Source organism: Myotis brandtii, unplaced genomic scaffold, assembly GCF_000412655.1.
Source record: "Myotis brandtii unplaced genomic scaffold, ASM41265v1 scaffold191, whole genome shotgun sequence".
Classification (NCBI taxonomy): domain Eukaryota; kingdom Metazoa; phylum Chordata; class Mammalia; order Chiroptera; family Vespertilionidae; genus Myotis; species Myotis brandtii.
The window spans coordinates 4,482,983-4,501,262 of NW_005357115.1; the positions used below are offsets into that span (position 1 = coordinate 4,482,983).

Sequence of the window (18,280 nt, forward strand, 5' to 3'; positions counted from 1 at the left end):
AAATGCACATCCCTGAGCCCCACACCCAGAAATACAGAGTCAGTGAGTCTGGAATGGGGCTCAGGAAACTGCGTTTTTAATCAGCACCTCCAGTGATTCTGACATACGTTAAGTATAACTTTTTGAAGAACAGGCAGTTTTAAGGAGATGTTGTCAATAAACAGACCAAAACTTGATGACTTGGTAATAACCAAGATTATTTCCAAGGTAGGATAGCTTATAAGAAGCCTCAATCTTGTAGGTCCATGTACCTGCTACCCACGTTCAATTTAGAGTAAGTATAATTGCTGTTACCAATCAGGAAAGTTCTTTTACTCTGTGTTCTTCCATTTCCACTGTAAAATATGTTGACCCTACGTACCTACCATGCACCCAGCTTCAAATAAGCACCCCTACTAACCACAAGAACACCAAGGCTGAGGAGTGGCATCTGAGTGCACAGCAAGCTGCCTGATAACTGTCATGAAATAAGACGTCCTAAACTAGCTGCAGTACGCGAGGCTCCAGCACTGTGGGGAGCAGGTTTGCAGCATGGCTCCAAGGAACCTCACTGAAGGAGCTGACAGGCGCTGGGCCTGGGTGCTGTGGAGAAAGGACTCCCTTTAAATTAACAGTGAACGTGATGCTCTCAGAAACACCACTGACTTGGTGAGAAGAAACAGCTCATTCCACAATAGTAATAGGAGCTTTTATTATATAATTTGATTTTCTTACACATCATGTCCATTTTTGACTTAAGACACAAACTGTCACATCGTGAAAGTCACTATGTTTCTCAGAGATGGTATCGCTAACATTTAATAGCTTGAAGTCACGTGCTATGTCAATTTTGCCAGTGTTTCTGAGCTAGAATGAAATTCATCTGCATATGAATAGAAAATGTTTCCACTTACATTGTGCACCCATATCTTTAGTAAGTTGAAATCAGTGATTTCTAAAGAGGTTCCTGTGGAACTCTCTTTGAACTACTTTAATAGATTATCATCTCCAGAATTGTCTATAATTGATGTGACATATATAATCTGTGAGGCATTATGTAACTATTACACCATAATCATCAGTGTCAAAGACCTTTTATAAAAATTGACAGTACGATTCTGGTAATTCACCAATGTCTCCAGATCCTTAAATACTGTTCTAAGAAATAGAATTTTACTGTGGTTTCCTTAATGAAATGATCTTTCCTACAATAATGTGAGACATTTCAAATGCTATAATTTATCATTCTTTACAAGTTCGGTCATAGTAACTGAACAAGTTCTTGTGCTCTCTAAGATATTCTAACTCAGAGTTACCATGGTAACATTGAGACAGTTTTATTTCAGACTTATACATGAATTTCTTGAAGATCAATCAGAAAGATAGTCATTTTGTATATACCATTTATATACAAACTATGTACAACATTCGATCCCTAAAAATATATAATATAGGTGTTTGTATTCATCAGCATTCTTTCTCTTTACAGTTCAAGAACATGAACTCCCAGTGTGTAACCCTATTCTTCTGAGTGTAAATGTTGTGTCCGTTGAGCATCTTGTCTACATGGACTTTCAATAATAGCTGCTTCCCAACCTTAAAGATGTCATTTCTCAGTGCAAACACTTTATCTAATAATATTTACTTTTAATTGTATAAGTAAACTAAGCGGAAGTGAAAAATAGCTAATCTTTAAAAACATTACAAGAGGTGTGCCTGATGTGCTGTGTTCTCAGTTCAGCCATTCCTGCAGTTTCTCATTGTAACCCTCCATAAAATCACTGAGTGCTCTGGACCAGTGGTCTTCATCATCCAGCATCTGTCCACCATCCTCTCGATGTCATCAGGTAACTCAGAACCCTCACGTGGACATGTGCACATAACTATGAGTTTTTAAATAACAATGAAAGCATTCTTACCCAATTCTTCATGATGCTTTGCTTTAACCACTCCCTTTTCTGCTACTTTTCTGCTAACTATTCAGGATTCTTTTTACTGAATCCTTTAGCGAATGTAAGCATAATTTTTTAACCGACCTATTTTTCTCTCTAAAGCAAAGAAAACAAATATTACAGTCTCCATAACTTTATGAAGTATTATTATCTACATTTTGGACTGGCTTAGTCACAATTTCTAAATACCACATGTCCCTACAACTTGGAATAGCATTCAAGGCCTCATGGATCCAAGAGCACAAAAGGAGTCTTAATGGTTTAAAAGACTTCAGATGTACTGTCAAGACAGAAACAGGAGGCATTCTTATTTCAGACATTCAATGCAGCCAGGCACCTCTAGGAGCTTCAGTTCCATTCTCACAGCAACGTGCTTTACTATCTGCTAATGAGATGATCCCGCACTTTAAACACAACTGTTCCTAGGAGGACAAGAGCTGGAATAAACGCATACAGGATCAGGAAGTCTGCTGTGAATCGGGATGTTGCACCCGGGCTGATTCTCTCAATGAATTGGAGTCCTTGATTGAAGGCACACGTTGGATTAGCTGTCACAGAACCATTTGAGCTGCCTGCCAGGGAAAAGATCGACACTGTGAGATATGGGCATTTGGTAAATACTTGGTGATTAAGAAGTAATTTCGTGCCCTAGCCGGCTTGGCTCAGTGGATAGAGCATCAGCCTGCGGACTGAAGGCTCCCAGGTTCGATTCCGGCCAACGGCACATGCCTGGGTTGCAGGCTCAATCCCCAGTAGGGGGCGTGCAGGAAGCAGCCGATCAGTGATTCTCTCTCATCAGTGATGTTTCTTTCTATCTATCCTCCTCCCTTCCTCCCTGAAACCAATAAAGAAATATTTTTTTTAAAAAAAAGTAATTTTGTAAGCAAGTGTTTACCAAATGCCCACTAAGTGCTTAGCCCCCTGCTAAGTACCCTTCTTCATGAGAGACACAGACATTTGACACAGCCCTGGAATCATTATTAGATGAAACAATAATGAGTGTTCTGGGCCTTGGCTCCATTTGAAGTTGGAAATTGATTTGTTTCCATTTGGGGTATATATTCATTGCCATAGCACTGGTAAAAATCATAATCACTTAGGATCACTTAGCACTGAATATCCAAAGATTTCTGCTGTTATCACCTAAAGATATTTAAAACAACTATGACATTCTGCCCTGTTCTTTAGTTGCCTTCAGAGAATGGCCTGGATTTCCAATGGCCAGGGGGACCTTGTTAGGCTCCCACTGCCCTCTCATGGGGTGGGGGATGGCCTTTTGCCAAAAATGGCTTTACTCGGCTCTATACTATGGACATTTGGGGAATAAGAAGCCACTGCACCCAGCTTCAACCAGCTCGTAGAAACTGATTCCATCAGAATATGCTAGAGTTTACTTCAGTGCATCAGGTCTGTCATTATCTATCATCTATCTATCAGAGAGAGAGAGAGAGAGAGAAGACATCAATTTGTTGAACTTATTCATTCATTCTTTGGTTGATTCTTATGTGTACCCTGACCAAGGATCAAACCCAAAACCTTGGTTTATCGGGACAATGCTCTAACCAACTGAGATACCCAAGCTTAAACTATTGACCTTTGACAGGTGTCTAACTTGACTACTGCTTATTTCTTTTTAAAAACCAAAGAAAATGTTACTAAGCTTTTTATTTCAAAACAAAGTTTTAAGTCTATTATTACAAAACATATCTTTTATTTTAAAAGTGCATTTCCCTCCAGAAATTGCTTCCTCAGAGTGACATGTATAAATAATATTCCAAAATAAAATACTTACCACAAGTGAAATTCCGTCCATAGAATTCATTGACTACAAGAATCTCAGAGCAGTATTTTTGGAATGTAAAATAAGTGAAGATTTTAAAAGGAATGGGCATTTCTTCTATGTTCCTTAAGAAAAAAAAGAGAGAGAGATGAAATTCAGTAGGCTCTGGGAATAGTCCGACCAAATGAAAGACAGGCAACCCTTATTTTATGTTTGCCAACACAAATACAGTTTTTCATCTCTCATTATAAAAATGATGCTTACTATAAAAATGTCAGGCAATACTGAGAAGTATAAAGAAATACTACTTCCCAGAAATAACTACTGTTCACATTTTGGTGATACATGTGACGTGTGTATGTACATTTATAAGATTTTACATACATGGAATTAAACTCTTTTCATAAATGGAATCATGCCCTTTCCTAACCTGCTGTGTTTCAACCGAACACATATCTCAGACAGCCTTCTAAGAACTTGTCAATCACAGCTTGGTGATTGATTATAGTAGAAACCTTCATTTAACAATCAACCCCCTGATGATGGATTGGTGTTTTGTTTTTGGTAAGCACCACTGATATCAATATAAAAGGAAAAGCATACCTAGTGTGTATCACATTAGAGGAGGGTTTCTGTGGTTAAACATATTTGAGGGTGCTAGTGTGTGAACTAAATGACCATATAAGTTGAAAAGATGGAGAGAGCAAGCAGGGAGAGTAGTCATCCATTTATTCACACAATTCAAATATATTTTGCAAACCTAACTGGGCTGTTCACTGAGAAGAACTATGATGGTGAATGAAACACAGATGCTGCCCTCAAGGGTTAACCATCTATTAAAAGGAGACTGCAACACGAGTCTCAGAGAGAAAACAAAGGGAGAGCTTATCTAGGCAAGGGAATGATGGGCAGGCTTCGTGCAGGTGGCAAAGGAGACCAATGGGATAGTGAATGGCATAGGAAGAGAACCAGGCTGGCATACTTTCAAGAGAGAGGAACCACAGATCTAAATTTATTGATATGGCACTGTCCACATTATATTGTTAAATGGGGAAAAAGCATGAATACTTTATCCCTTCACAATAGTATGTATTATCTCATTTTTATTAAAAATTACATAAATGTCTAGCAAGATACACAACAAAAATTAACTCTGGGTTGTGATACTTTAGGTAACTTTTACTATTTTCCTTACAATATTTCGGTATGGTGTGCATCCCCCACCCCTGAGAACTTGCATGATTTTGTAAGCAAGAACAACAGTGAAGGTATTTCCAATTGTGTTTAAAGGAGAAGGCAGCCAAAAGCTCAAATGTTGCAGGCACTCAGCCAGGAAAGATGGTGACTTGAGGGAAAAATATAAACATAAGGACTAGGAGGTTGATGTGGTTTTCAAGAGCAGAGACAATTTCAAGATGGGAGTGGGACCCAGGTGAAGTGTTGGGATGCTGAGATTTTGCCAAGAACCTAAGAGCATTTGTTAATGTTGGCCACTGCCTCTCTTTTAAGAACAATTAATTCCCTTTTCCTACAAACCAACTACATGAAATACTGCCAGACTGATTGGAACCCGTAATGATGGAAATATGAAACAGGAGATGCTGTCCAAGGTTGGGTCTATACTTTGCTGGCTTAATTCTGTGCCCTTGGGGTGATTTGATTTGTGCATTTTTCATAGATGCTAGGGATCAACCTAAGCACCATAGACAAATACAAGGCAACAGCATTGTTATTTAACAAAAACCTCCGTGACTGATCAATCCCCAGCTCATTTCGATTTATAATACCTCACCTTTGTATAACTCACTACAGTTTATGGAGTGTTTTCATATTGATTGTCATTTGCTTCTCATGATCCACTTTATAAATGAGCAAAGTGACTTGCCCATGGCCATGGGCAGCGAAGTGGTGGAGGAAGTCTCTGACTCCAGGGCCAGTCCTCTCTCAGGGAGCCACAGAGGTGTAAGGAGCTGAGCTAGGTCTGAGGTTAGTTTTCTCCATGAACGTGGATTGCTCTGAGAGTTAAATAATTAAACATACAAATACAATGCAGCTTTTTTGTTTATTTGCTTTTTAAGTCAAAAAGCAGCGTCTTCATATTTCCTCAGAGACCCGTAGTTTACTTACTAGATCCACTCATGTCACTTGCCTGGGATCATTTTTAATCTTCTAAGCTTTTCCATTATTCCTGCTACTACTTTTGCATGTATTTATTTTTTTATTTAGACTATTTTTATATTATTCTATTTATGTCTTTTTAATATCAAAATATTTCATTTATATTGTGTATGCTACTTTTCTTTTTTTATTTATATTTATTTTTTTCTTGGTTATAAAATGATGCCTGTCTGGTATGGAAAATTCACAAAATATAGGAATTCTTTCCTATATTTTGTGAAAGAATGACATATAAAAATATGTCACCCAGAGCTAATTACTGTTAACTTTTGTTGTGTGTCCTAGTTCTGATGCTTTCTTGCAGTCTGTGATCCCATAGGCTCTTTTCTTACCTGCCTCTTCTTACTTCCTAAAAGAAAGTGAGGGCTGAGAACTGGAATAGAGACTCACCAATGCAGAAGCAGAAATGAACTAAATGCACACTGTTTAGCTTTTAACATAGGCTGTGGGTTTTTCTGGATTGTTTTTCTTCCTGTTATAATAGTTTATTACATGTGAATCATATTGATAACGTGCCTAAATTGTCAGTTCCTGATTCTCTGTGTGAAGACATCTTATTGAACAAATACTGAACAGTTTAAAGTCTACACAATAATGGTTAGCAAGCACTATACATACCCCAGTCTATAAGGTGTTATCTTTAACTAGTGTCACATAGCTCTTCTCTGGAATTTCTTAATAATAATCACTATCAGGTGATCATTAACAAGTCATACAATCTAATTCTTTTGACTTGTGGTAGCTTACCTTACGAGTCCGGATCCCACCAGCACCCCAGCAATGCAGAGCAGAGCCACTATACTGTTGACCACATTTGGGTTTTGGACCATTCCAAGTAGCACGAGAGTTAGAAATTCCCCAATTAAGTGGGGGGCCAGGAGAGCAGCAGAGAAATATCCAAATCTGGCAACCTCGGGGTACAAGCCCAGAGTCCTAAAAACACACAAGGTCTTTAGTTTCTCTCCAAGGGTTATCATTTAAGAAAAATACCATGCTTGCCTTCTATGAACGAGTTCGTGGTGGTTAGTGGTAGAGAAGAGTTTGCAGGGCAAATCAAACTCCCCTTTGAAAGGCCTTTTGGGAACAGAGCCAACATTGAGACCATTTATTATTGCCATTTGTCTCTGTTGGCTCCAGCTCAATGAGAGCCTCTTCCCTTTTACGGCTCCTTCAGCTCTCAGAGGAAGAGTCACAGCCAACTACAATGAGTAGGGGTACTGGACTCTCCTGGCTTCTCCACAAATAACCACGTTCTGCCTTGCTAGCACCCCTCCTACCCAAGCTAGCCGCCTACCCTAATGCTGGGGCTCACCCAACCTCTCCCACGTCCCATTATCAAACCCACTGCAGCCCCTTGGCCTGGCATTCAGCACCTCCCCTACTGGGCTGTACGGCCAGCAGTCAGATTTTCCAAGACTTCTCCCAACCCTGCATTCCCCACCGTGCAACTGAGATTTCTCTGTGTTTTTGCTTCTGAACCTACGCCCCTGCTACTCCTTCCCCTGTTAGGCCCTTGTTCCTGATTCCATCTGTTGAAATGCTGCTGTCTCTCAAATTCGCCTCCATGAAACCTCCAAGAGCCCCTCCCCGCACCCAACCAAGTAGACTCTTGGTCTCATCTGTAATTAACTTGGGATGATGGAAGTGAGGTGGGGAAGGCCACTGTGCCTCAGTTTCCTTGCCTACAAACAAGGATAATTATATCACCTTTATAGAATGGTTGCAAGGATTACATGAAATAATATATTTAAAGCTCTCAGTGCCTGTCATAAAGCAAGTGCTTGATATGTTAGCTATTACTATTAGTATTAGTAGTAGTAGTATTATAGTAGAGGCCCGGTGCATGAAATTCATGCACGGGTAGGGTCCCTAGGCCTGGCTGGCAATCAGGGCCAATCAGGGCCTTATGGCTGCCGGCTGGGGCCTCCCTTTCCTGGCTGCCAGCCGCCAGCCAGGGCCTTCCTTCGTTCCGCGCCACCCCCTGGTGGTCAGCGCACGTCATAGCAAGCGATAGAACTGGTCTCGCTGTCGAACTTGCTTGTAAAACTAATCTTAAACTTTCTTGAATTAAACTTATTTGAAGATTTGCTTATGTCCATACCCCATTATTTGAAACACTTTCGGGCCAGATGTGTTGTGGTATGTGGCAATTTACAGATTTCGGGAAGGTTTTACACTGTATAGTCCACACTTGCTGCATTGGGATCCGGGACTCCACCGGTCATCAAGCACAATATTCCTACTAAACAGCAGTGCTGATGGGAAAGTACAAAGAAACTCAGGGTTCTCTACCCTGGAGCTCCCCCTCTCCTGGTCCCACTGGCTGGCTGGGCCCACAGGAGGTCGGCGCACACCCCTTACCAGTAGCTCACGCTGCTGAAGATCATGGTGGCAATGACGCTGAAGGGGAGGACGTGCAGCACATAGGCCAGCAGCATCTGCCACTTCTGGTACAGGCCGTCCTGGCTCTCCTGATCACTGACCGCTCGCAGCACAGGAACTGGGCACGGAAGGCAGGTTGCAGAACAGTCGGTCACCACACAGCTGAGGGAGGGCGGGCTAGCCCAAGCTGCACTTGAGGTCTGCTGGAGCTGGACAGTGAGGACCAGCTGGGCTCTCAAGTCAGCGACAGAGGGGAGCTGCCATCCAGGGAGTTATGGTTAACTCCACCCTAGAAATCTACACTCTCTCTGAATTACAGTGCGGTTGCAAATTTGTCATAATGTATTTCCTTCTCCCTAATGTGGGGGGAAGGAGTGTCACCAATTCAAGAACACGACTGCAAAAGGGGCACAAATGAGTGATGCGAGCCACTCTGTCCTCTCTTTGTGCAGGACCTTGGCACAGAGCATCAAGCAACTAAGTATTGCTTCCGAATTCCCACTGACTTTGAAAATTAGGTCCTAAAATAGGCTTCAGAAAGAAGGTAACAGCACAAAGTTGGCCAGGTACCTGGGCCCCCTGGACTGCACATCCTAATGGCCAAGATAGGGCACCAGGGATAACCTTTCCAAACCTTGCCCATCAGTACCTCATACTTTATGTTTCCCTGGATCCTCAGGGACCCTCAGACATGCACTTGGTTGAATACACTAAGAGTGAGTAGCTCAGTAGTTGCTTTTCCCCAGAGAGAGAATCTGGTATTTCCCCAGAGAAATACCCTGATAATGGTAGAGTCTTGCAAAGTGACAGCGGGAGATGGGAGATATTCAGGGAGAGAGGAGCTCCCCCCTCCCCCAGCTTCAGGGCGCACCTCCTGGGCATGGCACTTACACAGAGTCACTGCGTTGAGCATGCCTGTGTATGGCATGGCACCCACAAACTGGTACAGGAGACCCACGCGGTCCTGGAAAGCACCTTTGAGCACATCGTTCTGGACCCGTACAAGGAAGAAAATGACGAACAAACCCATGATCAGATTCTGAACCAGACGCATAACCACTGCCAGCTTATTTCTCATTAAGTTTCTCGTCACTCTCCTGAAAGACAACCCCGTTTTAATTCCTGTTCTTTTGTTGGTGGATAGAAGCACCTAAAATGGGGTGAGTCTCTTACCTCAAAAGAACACACAGTTTAGAAAGAGTTCCAGGGGAGTCTCTGGTTTTGAAAGGAACCATTGGTAATGTTTTCAGGTGTTTTGTTCTTTCGATATTCTCCAAGGTTTTGTGATAAATTGCTGATTCTCTGTAGGCAGATCCAATCGATTGGACTCTCTTGTAGGTTTCCATTTCCCGTTCTTTGCTTTGGGTATCCACTGATGTCAGGTCCACTAAAATATTTTCCCAAAAGAAATAACCCATGTGTTTTTAAATGCACATATTTACACAATGGCTAATAATCTAGGTTTCATCATTGGTCTAGGACCGTGGTCGGCAAACAGCGGCTCGCGAGCCACATGCGGCTCTTTGGCCCCTTGATCTAGGTTTCATCATTGGTCTAGGAGTACTAGCTGTACTACTTCATCCTGCCAGAATAACACCTGTTGTTAATGCCCACCTTTAAAGTCAGAATGTGTTAAAACTACCACCAGGGCCATAAGGACCCCACGGGGACTGTATGGGAGAATTCAGAAGCTCAGCTCATTTTTCTCTGACCAAGAAGGCATGCCCCAATTTAAAAGAGATTCCCCCATTTCATTCTGATAGGTTATGGCCAGTTCACTGACCCAGCCAAATTAATTTCTTGAGGATTAAAAACACCAAAACAAATGCAAAAATAAAATCCAGCAGTGCTGGTGTCATCCAGGCAGAAATCTGAGATGATAAAGTCGTTTCTCATGGTGGGGACTGTGATTGAAAAACTTACTATAGAAATCAAAAGGGTTTGAATGTTCAGGACAAGGGTAGCCACAGCCACTGAAGAACTCAAGCATTTCCACCGGTGTCCCGCAGAAAACCAGCTCTCCGAAGCTCAGAATGGCGATTCTGTCAAAGAGCTGATTGGACAACAGATGATATTAGTGTGTAATCAAGTCAGCACACCCTTATGAGAAAAGTTGCAAGCAGTCCGTCCTTTGATGACCTCAGCCATGCATCAGTATTCTTACTGCATCCCAGGAAGACACGCAAAATGCACCCCCTGTTGTTCTGGGCGTGGGTGCCCCTGAGCATCCAGCCTGTGCTCAGCATCACACCTGGACCTGATCAATGGACATGGGTTTGAGTCCCAGTCGAGCCACTGAGTGAGTGAGTCACCTTGGACAAAATATTTTTTAAAATCCTAGATCCTCATCTATAAAAGGCAAATAATAGATCCCTAAAAGGGTCCTTGGAGGATAAATTGAAATTTTTGGAAAAAAACTGTGATTTGGTAGGAAAAACAAACAGTCTTTGAAGCCAACTGGACTTCCAATTCCAGTTTCTTATTAACTGTGTGACCATGGCTCAATGTTGTATCATTTCTAAGTCTCACTCTTCTCTGTAAGGCAGAAAGACTGACATGCACCTCACGGGACGGTTGTGTGGATTAAATGAGCAGGTGCTGAAGGCAGTGAGCTTCCTTCCTTTGCCCTTCCTATATCAGGAGCCACTGGCTCCAGCTGCTCTGGTTGGCGAGTACTAACTAATCTCTACCCCGTGCTCCTCAGCACAACACACACATGCACCACCTTGGACGAGCTGAGCAGGAACAAGAGACGTGCCCCCTCACCTGGAAGAGCTCAGAGCGGGGCTGGTGGATGGTGAGGATCACGATGCGGTCCCTGCGGGCCAGCTCTGCGAGGAGGACGACGATCTGGTTTGCAGTCATGCAGTCCAGGCCTGTCGTGGGCTCATCAAACAGCATGATGGCTGCCGGCAAAGAAGGGCAGACGTCAGAGTCACTCAGCGTTTTGAACCGTTCCAGCTGTTTCACCCCATCCGATCAGTGCACGGTGAGAAGCACCTGCATGCAAGCTGCCTTTCAGCCCGAGCCCGGGAGAAAGGACCCGGCCTAGGAGGCCCTAACTCCCAGCTCCCGAGCACACTTCGGGCGTAATCCTGAGGGAGCAGGGCAGCAGCCAGACCAAGCCTCACTTGCACATGGTTCTATGGACCATTGGGCCCATCCGGGGGACCTGAGAGGACAGGGCTGGCAGCTTGGCACCATGTGGTTTTAAAAGGCTGCTTCAAACACAACTGCATTTCATGCCTAGCACTTTCCAACACTAATAAGGTCTTTGCACTGCAAAAAACCTCAAACCCATAAAACCAGGTTCGAAGTGGGTGTTTGGCTTTTTTTGTTTGTTTGTTTGTTAATCCTCACCCAAGGATATTTTTCCATTGATTTTTAGGGAGAGTAGAAGAGAGAGGGAAAGACAGAGAGAAACATCGATGTGAGAGAAACACATCGATTGGTTGCCTCCTGCCCGGGGCCGGGCCGGGGAGGAGCCTGTAACCTAGGTACATGCCCTTGACCGGAATTGAACCCGGGACTCCTCAGTCCGCAGGCTGATGCTCCATCCATTGAGCCAAACCGGCCAGGGCGTGTTTGGCTTTTTTTAGAGGATTGAACTGTCATTTATTTCTACCCCAAAAGTGGCAAGGGCTCTTAAGAGCATCTCTCTTCTTTGCCTTCAGTGACCTGGCACCATCGGGAGGGCAGGCAGTCGTGGTCTCCCCCAGTGAGAAAAGTATCCAGAGGCACCGTGTCCTCTTCCAGGCTTCTGTAGAGGCGCAGTCTCCCCAGGTGATGGGGAGAGTGACCAAACCAGGCAGGGGGGCCAGGTGACAAGCTACCCATCTTGATAGCCCTTCCCTCAACACAATCACTTTTAAGTGTATCCCTCCACATCCTGCTTTAATTCCTGCCATTTCATAAATACTTCCAGTCACACCAAAGCTCATGGCTTACACAGCAGACACAGTGGTACTGCTCCTGGATGAAGTGCGGGTGCAGAGGACAGGATCCCCGAACATCAAAACACAAGTGAGGCCCTAACCAGTGGTCGGCAAACTGCGGCTCGCCAGCCAAATGCGGCTCTTTGCCCCCTTGAGTGTGGCTCTTCCACAAAATACCGACTTCTGCGCATGGGCCACGAAGTTTCAATTGCACTGTACGTGCGCCCGCTCGTGATATTTTGTGGAAGAGCCACACTCAAGGGGCCAAAGAGCCGCATGTGGCTCATGAGCCGCAGTTTGCTGACCACTCGTGATATTTTGTGGAAGAGCCACACTCAAGGGGCCAAAGAGCCGCATGTGGCTCGCGAGCCACAGTTTGCCGACCACTGCCCTAACCGGTTTGGCTCAGTGGATAGAGCGTCGACCTGTGGACTGAAGGGTCCCAGGTTCGATTCCGGTCAAGGGCATGTAGCTTGGTTGCGGGCACATCCCCAGTGGAGGGTGTGCAAGAGGAGGCAGCTGGATGTTTCTCTCTCATCGATGTTTCTAACTCTCTACCCCTCCCCCTTTCTCTCTGTAAAAAATCAATAAAATAAAAAAAATAAAACACAAGTGAGTGCTTCTGAGTCCAAGAGCTGTTTGGAACTTGGATGAGGAAAGAGTATCAGGAACTACATAGGACTTTCAAAAAAAACTGGGTCTTTGGTTTGAAAAACCTGTGCAAACCCCTTTGCAAATGGAGACTGTGGAGAAAGGGCCTCATATGAAGAAAGGGCTTGACGTGGAAGACACCCGGGAGCAGTTCGTGGCAGTTCGGGTCCCACTTACTGGGATCCTGGAGGAGCTGGGCTGCGATGGAGACCCGCCTCCGCTCGCCAGTGGAGATTCCCCCGAAGTTGTAGTTGCCGATCAGTTGGTCGGCCACGTGGCTCAGACTCAGCTCGGCCATGACGGCCTCCACCTGTGGGGGACAGAGCCCAGGAAGGCTGGTCACTGCGGGGCGGCTGTTCCCACTCTCAGCCAGAGGGTGGCGCAGGAGAGGCCACACGCTTCCCTGAGTGCTCCGGCCACTTTCAGCCTCACCACCGGGGAGAGCACGCCCATCACAGTAAAATCCAACTTGGTTCTAATCACAACATAATACATGCGGCTGATTAAAATAAACAAGATGAATTGTCTTTAAAAAAGTCCTTAGAGCAACAACAACGGCTTTCCTTTGCTCCCGAGAAATTCCCCAGGAAACGGTGGCGATGTCCCTGGACGCCTGCTTTCGGATGCTGCAGGCAGTCCAACCCACACAGAAAAGTCCCCCAAAGGCACAGTCACAGCACAGCTTGTTCCTTTAATGTTTTGTTTTCAAAACTTTATTAGGTTTTTAAAATCCTATTTGGTCTGAAATAAACCTGATTTCCCTTATTTAACCCAAATAAGACCTGTGGGTCCCCTGTGGTCCAATCTCAGTGTGGTTTTGCATCAAAGAACTATAATCCAGCTATCGAAAGTCATTAAAAGTAATGCCAATCTTTCCTTGAATCTCTGTAAGGACTTAAAAGAGGACTCAGCTTATAACCCATAGCCACACTTCTTAACATGTCTTCTCCCCCAGTTCTCCTCAGTCTACTTATCTTATACCCTGCAGCTCCCTGAAACCTCTCCTTACTCCGCATTCTCAACTCCCCACAACAACTAAAAAGATTCCTTACTGACTCTCTAATCACAAGGTTGTTGCTTTTTCCTCCCTCTCCTTTCTCCCTGAGCATAGCCCCTCTCCACAGACCCTCCAAAGATCTCCAGCTCTGGCTCTCCCCGTACCAAGCCCCCCTCCCTGTAGAGGCCCTGGGCAAAGCAGAAAGAATGAACTGAGAACAGCGACTTATATGGTAGTGAGCTTTGTTCCCATACACCTCTAATGAAAAAAGAGAGCACTGCATTAAAAAAAAACAATAACCAAACAAACTAGATTGGAGTAACAGGGGGTGAGTTATGGAACAGTGTTCCAGAGGACACAGGGGTGGAATCAACAGCGTAGATGGAGCTTTGACCAAAAGAAGGAACAATCTAAACAGATACAAAGCAGTAGAGGGAGGTGAAACATGCATAAATAAACCAGCATGTTCTGTTTTTTTCAGACTGTTTTTAAAATTCAGTGTGTATGGCACACTCACCCTGTGGAGAGTGACTACAGTGTTTGGACAGGTTCAAGCCTCAGACTAATGAGAGGGCACAGTCCTCTCATGGCCACGTGTAAGTCCCAGCTTGGAGGGCAGAGCCCTCCCAGCACAATTATAGCCAACAGCTGTAGTTGTAAGCTTGAACCTATGGTCCGAACACGTGGCCCCATGTGCCTGAGTGATGTAGGCTTGATAGAGTTCAGGTGCATGTAATTGAGTAGGATCAAAACCCACAGAATGTTGTAAACATCTTGACCACGTCCTTACTTTGCCTCGTGGAATCTGGCTATAAAATAAAGACACGGCTTGTAGTCCGTGGTGCTGTCGCCAGCTCTCCATCAGAGTGGACAGCATCCCACCTAGACCCAGCTTTTATTCTCTTGTCTGTCTTTTCTAAATCCTTAACTGCCCCCTCCCAGGTTCACCCTTGGCCGTGCTGGTGTGGCAGATAAGGCGCCCAATGTGGGGCTGAGTATGCCATGGCCTTGAGAGCTCGCCACATCACCCCACACCTCAATTAGGACCAGTCACATTTCAAGTGCTCAAAGCCACGTGGGACCAGCGGCTGCCACACTGGGCAGTGCAGGTCTAGACTCAAAAAAGGCTGTGGGAAGAGGGGGGAATGGAGGTAAGAGTGGGTACGAAGCCAGTGGGGGTGAGCCCCTGGGTGCCCCTGCTGGGGGGCCTGGGAAGCCCTGCCCCAAGCCCAGGCTGCTGGGCAGGTGGACAGGCGGCACCCACCTTCTTCTGGATGAAGGCCCGGGAGGCCCCGCGGATGGCCAGCAGCGCCGTGTAGCCCAGCGTCTCGCGCACCGTGAGGCTGCTCAGCAGAGTGTCGCTCTGCGGGAGAGGAGGCATCAGTGTGGCCCCCGACCACGTTGCCCGAGTCGGGCGGGGACGCGCTCACCTGCAGGACGTAGGAGAAGCAGTCCTGGAACTGGTCCCTGCGCAGCGCCTGGCCGTTCACGCACACCTCCCCGAGCAAGGTCCCCTGGCGCCGCAGCCTCCCGGACATGGCGTCCAGCAGCGTGGTTTTCCCGGAGCCTGGGGGCGAGCAGAGAAGGCCCTGGAGGAAGCCCCGCCACGGGGCACCCAGGAGCTTCCCAGAGCCTTGGGGACCAGTCAGGGTCCAGCCTGACTTGTTCTCTCCTGAGCCTCCTAAGGCAAACTCTGGTGGCACCAATGAGCCTTTCCTGCTTGTCGCCTGAGTGACAGGAGGCTCAGCCATTTCCCTCATCCTGGTCTTCGCCTGTTTATCTGCTTTTAAAGCCAGTTCCCACTGAAAAGGACAATATACGTTCAAAATAAAAGGAAAACCAGGATTTTGGGAAACACTTGGTCCTAAGACATCTGAATTTCTTTTTGTGGCCCCTGGGGCCGTCAGGTGGTTCCTAAAAGTAGGGGACACTGCCTGGAACCCCGCTAATCAAGTGTGTCCTGGGGACCAGCAACATCAGCATCGCCTGAGCCAGGGGTGGGCAAACTTTTTGACTCGAGGGCCACAATGGGTTCTTAAACTGGACCAGAGCGCCGGAACAAAAGCATGGATGGAGTGTTTGTGTGAACTAATATAAATTCAAAGTAAACATCATTACATAAAAGGGTACGGTCTTTTTTTTTTTTTTTTTTTTAGTTTTTTTCCTTTCAAACGGGCCGGATCCGGCGGGCGGGCCGTAGTTTGCCCACGGCTGGCCTGAGCACTTGTTAGCCGGGCAGACTCTCAGGCCCCGCCCACAGCCGCTGAATCAGATGCTGCTTTTTAACAAGCTCCCTGGGTAAATCCCAGGCATATTAGCGTTTGAAAAGCACTAGTTTAGCAAGTCCTCGGGTGAAACCACGTTGGCCTCAGCGGGGTATAAACAGCCTTGGGCCTAACCCAGCAGGCTGTTGCTCAGAACTTCCCGCTGGAGAGCTGGAGTGGACAAGCTGCCTGGATGGGATGGCTTGTGCAACCCTAAAGAGATCTTTTGTTCAAATATTTGTAAGGAAACTGCTTGTTGCTTTGGGGGGATACGAAGATAAAGAAGCCACACTCCCTCCCTGGCTGGTTTGGCTCAGTGGATAGCGCATCGGCCTGCGGACTGAAGGGTCCCAGGTTAGATTCCGGTCAAGGGCACGTACCTTGGTTGCGGGCACATCTCCAGTAGGAGGTGTGTAGGAGGCAGCTGATCGATGTTTCTAACTCTCTATCCCTCTCCCTTTCTCTCTGTAATAAATCAGTAAAATATGTTTTTTTTTTAAAAAGAAGCCACACTCCCATAGAGTCATCCTCTTTTCTACCCCAGGACTGACCAAGCTCAGAATTAGCCCCAACCTGTTTGGGTAGACGTCAATGTGGGGAGAGAGGACAGTGATTGCAAAGAAACAAAGGTGACTTAATAGGGGCTGTCTTTCAAGATGTGCCCTGAAATGTCCCAGTCACCTTATTGGACCTTGTATGTGGGTCTCTAGCTGGAAGCCTCCCTGGCCTTACAATTCTGGGGTCCAATCTCAGTTCTGACAGAAGCTCTGAATCCAGGAGCCTGGATGCCAGTCCCATCACTGCATCAAAACTGGCCTCCCTACAGTCGGTCATCAAGGCGACTTCCTTGTGCCAAACACAGAGGGCATTTTCCCGTATGTTGCACAATACTGTGAACACAGGATGTCCCCAAAAATGTAAACACACTGTAACAGCTGATAGCTCAATTTTTAAAATTAAGTGTATTTTAATAAACACTGCCTTTATAGTTATTCAAAGTGTGTGTATACATTTTTTGGGGACACCCTAGATATTTGATCCCACTGAACTGTGCACTTAAAAATGATTAAGATGTGAAATTTTCTGTTATGTGTATTTTATTATAATAAAAAAGGGAAAAAGAAACCAAAAAAGGTTAATGCCATACGGGGCAATAAAACCATGACCTTTGGGGTTATCTTGTCTAAAAGGACAGAAATCGTTTGTAACTAGTCTGCTTCGAGGGAACAGGCAGCACAGAATCTACGTCCTAATCGATAGCAAATAATGAGTGAAATACAGTTACCTTTCCCTGGAGTGTTGGGTGACCCTAGGCCAATGGTCGGCAAACTGCGGCCCCTTGAGTGTGGCTCTTCCACAAAATACCACGTGCGGGCGCGCACGTACAGTATGATTGAAACTTCGTGGCCACACTCAAGAGGCCAAAGAGCTGCATGTGGCTCGTGAGCCACAGTTTGCCGACCACTGCCCTAGGCAAACTTGTACTTGACCATTCTTTAGTGAGACTTTGAACACCTAAGCCATCTTGTGCCTCACTAATAAAGATTTGATAAATAATGCTGCTTTAGATAAAACACCAATGAAATAACGTCATTTTATGAAACACTAAGAGTAATGCATAACATTGATTCATTTGCTTATTTATTGATTCAACAAGTATTTATTAAGCACTTACTATGTGCCCAGCCCTGTTCTAGTTGTTGAAGATAGAGCAGGAAGAAAGGGAGAGACCTCCCACTCCTGTGGAACTCGCATCTACTGCGAATCCATGTTCAGCGTAAAAAGATGGACACTGTCGTAGAACCACGATTAGGGATCATCAGAAACCAGCCCACGAGCCCCAGACCCAGAACCCCACCCACGTCCTCCTGAGATGTGCATGAAGCATAATATTGGCCTGTGGGACACCCCTCTGAGAAGGTGGGCTCAATTCCTGGCTGTGTGCTACATGCCGCCCGTTTTTATCCTACACAAGGAAGGCAACGAGTAACAAGTTATTATAGAAACAACAGCTTTTGTTCTTTTTAAAGAAGTATGTTATAATTATTAAAAGAAAATTTAGCACAGCTAGTGTGGCTCAGTGGTTGAGCATCAACCTATGAACCAGGAGGCCATGGTTCGATTCCCGGTCAGGGCATATGCCCGGGTTGCAGGCTCAATCC

The 18,280-nt window shown here is 45.5% G+C and overlaps 2 protein-coding genes across 3 annotated transcripts in view; one reads left to right on the plus strand and one right to left on the minus strand.

Moving 5' to 3' along the window:
* Positions 1-2,261, plus strand: part of DYNC2LI1 (dynein, cytoplasmic 2, light intermediate chain 1) — a 26,161-nt gene extending 23,900 nt beyond the window's left edge. The window contains exon 14 of one of the 2 annotated variants that reach the window (XM_005864762.2): positions 1,469-2,261. The gene's annotated coding sequence lies outside the window, so the exon portion shown is untranslated. Of the gene's footprint in view, positions 1-376; positions 396-1,468 lie in introns of those variants that run through there. The other variant, XM_005864761.2, reaches the window with a different exon arrangement.
* The window catches only part of ABCG5 (ATP-binding cassette, sub-family G (WHITE), member 5), a 17,679-nt gene continuing 1,327 nt past the window's right edge, over positions 1,929-18,280 (minus strand). Inside the window, exons 3-13 of the mRNA XM_005864766.2 lie at positions 15,285-15,421; positions 15,119-15,217; positions 13,035-13,167; positions 11,038-11,177; positions 10,195-10,324; positions 9,445-9,658; positions 9,163-9,368; positions 8,251-8,389; positions 6,637-6,822; positions 3,724-3,836; positions 1,929-2,503 (exon numbers count right to left, since the gene is read on the minus strand). Of these exons, the coding sequence (XP_005864828.1) occupies positions 2,310-2,503; positions 3,724-3,836; positions 6,637-6,822; positions 8,251-8,389; positions 9,163-9,368; positions 9,445-9,658; positions 10,195-10,324; positions 11,038-11,177; positions 13,035-13,167; positions 15,119-15,217; positions 15,285-15,421 (1,691 nt within the window). The 3' untranslated portion in view covers positions 1,929-2,309. The remainder of the gene's footprint in view (positions 2,504-3,723; positions 3,837-6,636; positions 6,823-8,250; positions 8,390-9,162; positions 9,369-9,444; positions 9,659-10,194; positions 10,325-11,037; positions 11,178-13,034; positions 13,168-15,118; positions 15,218-15,284; positions 15,422-18,280) is intronic.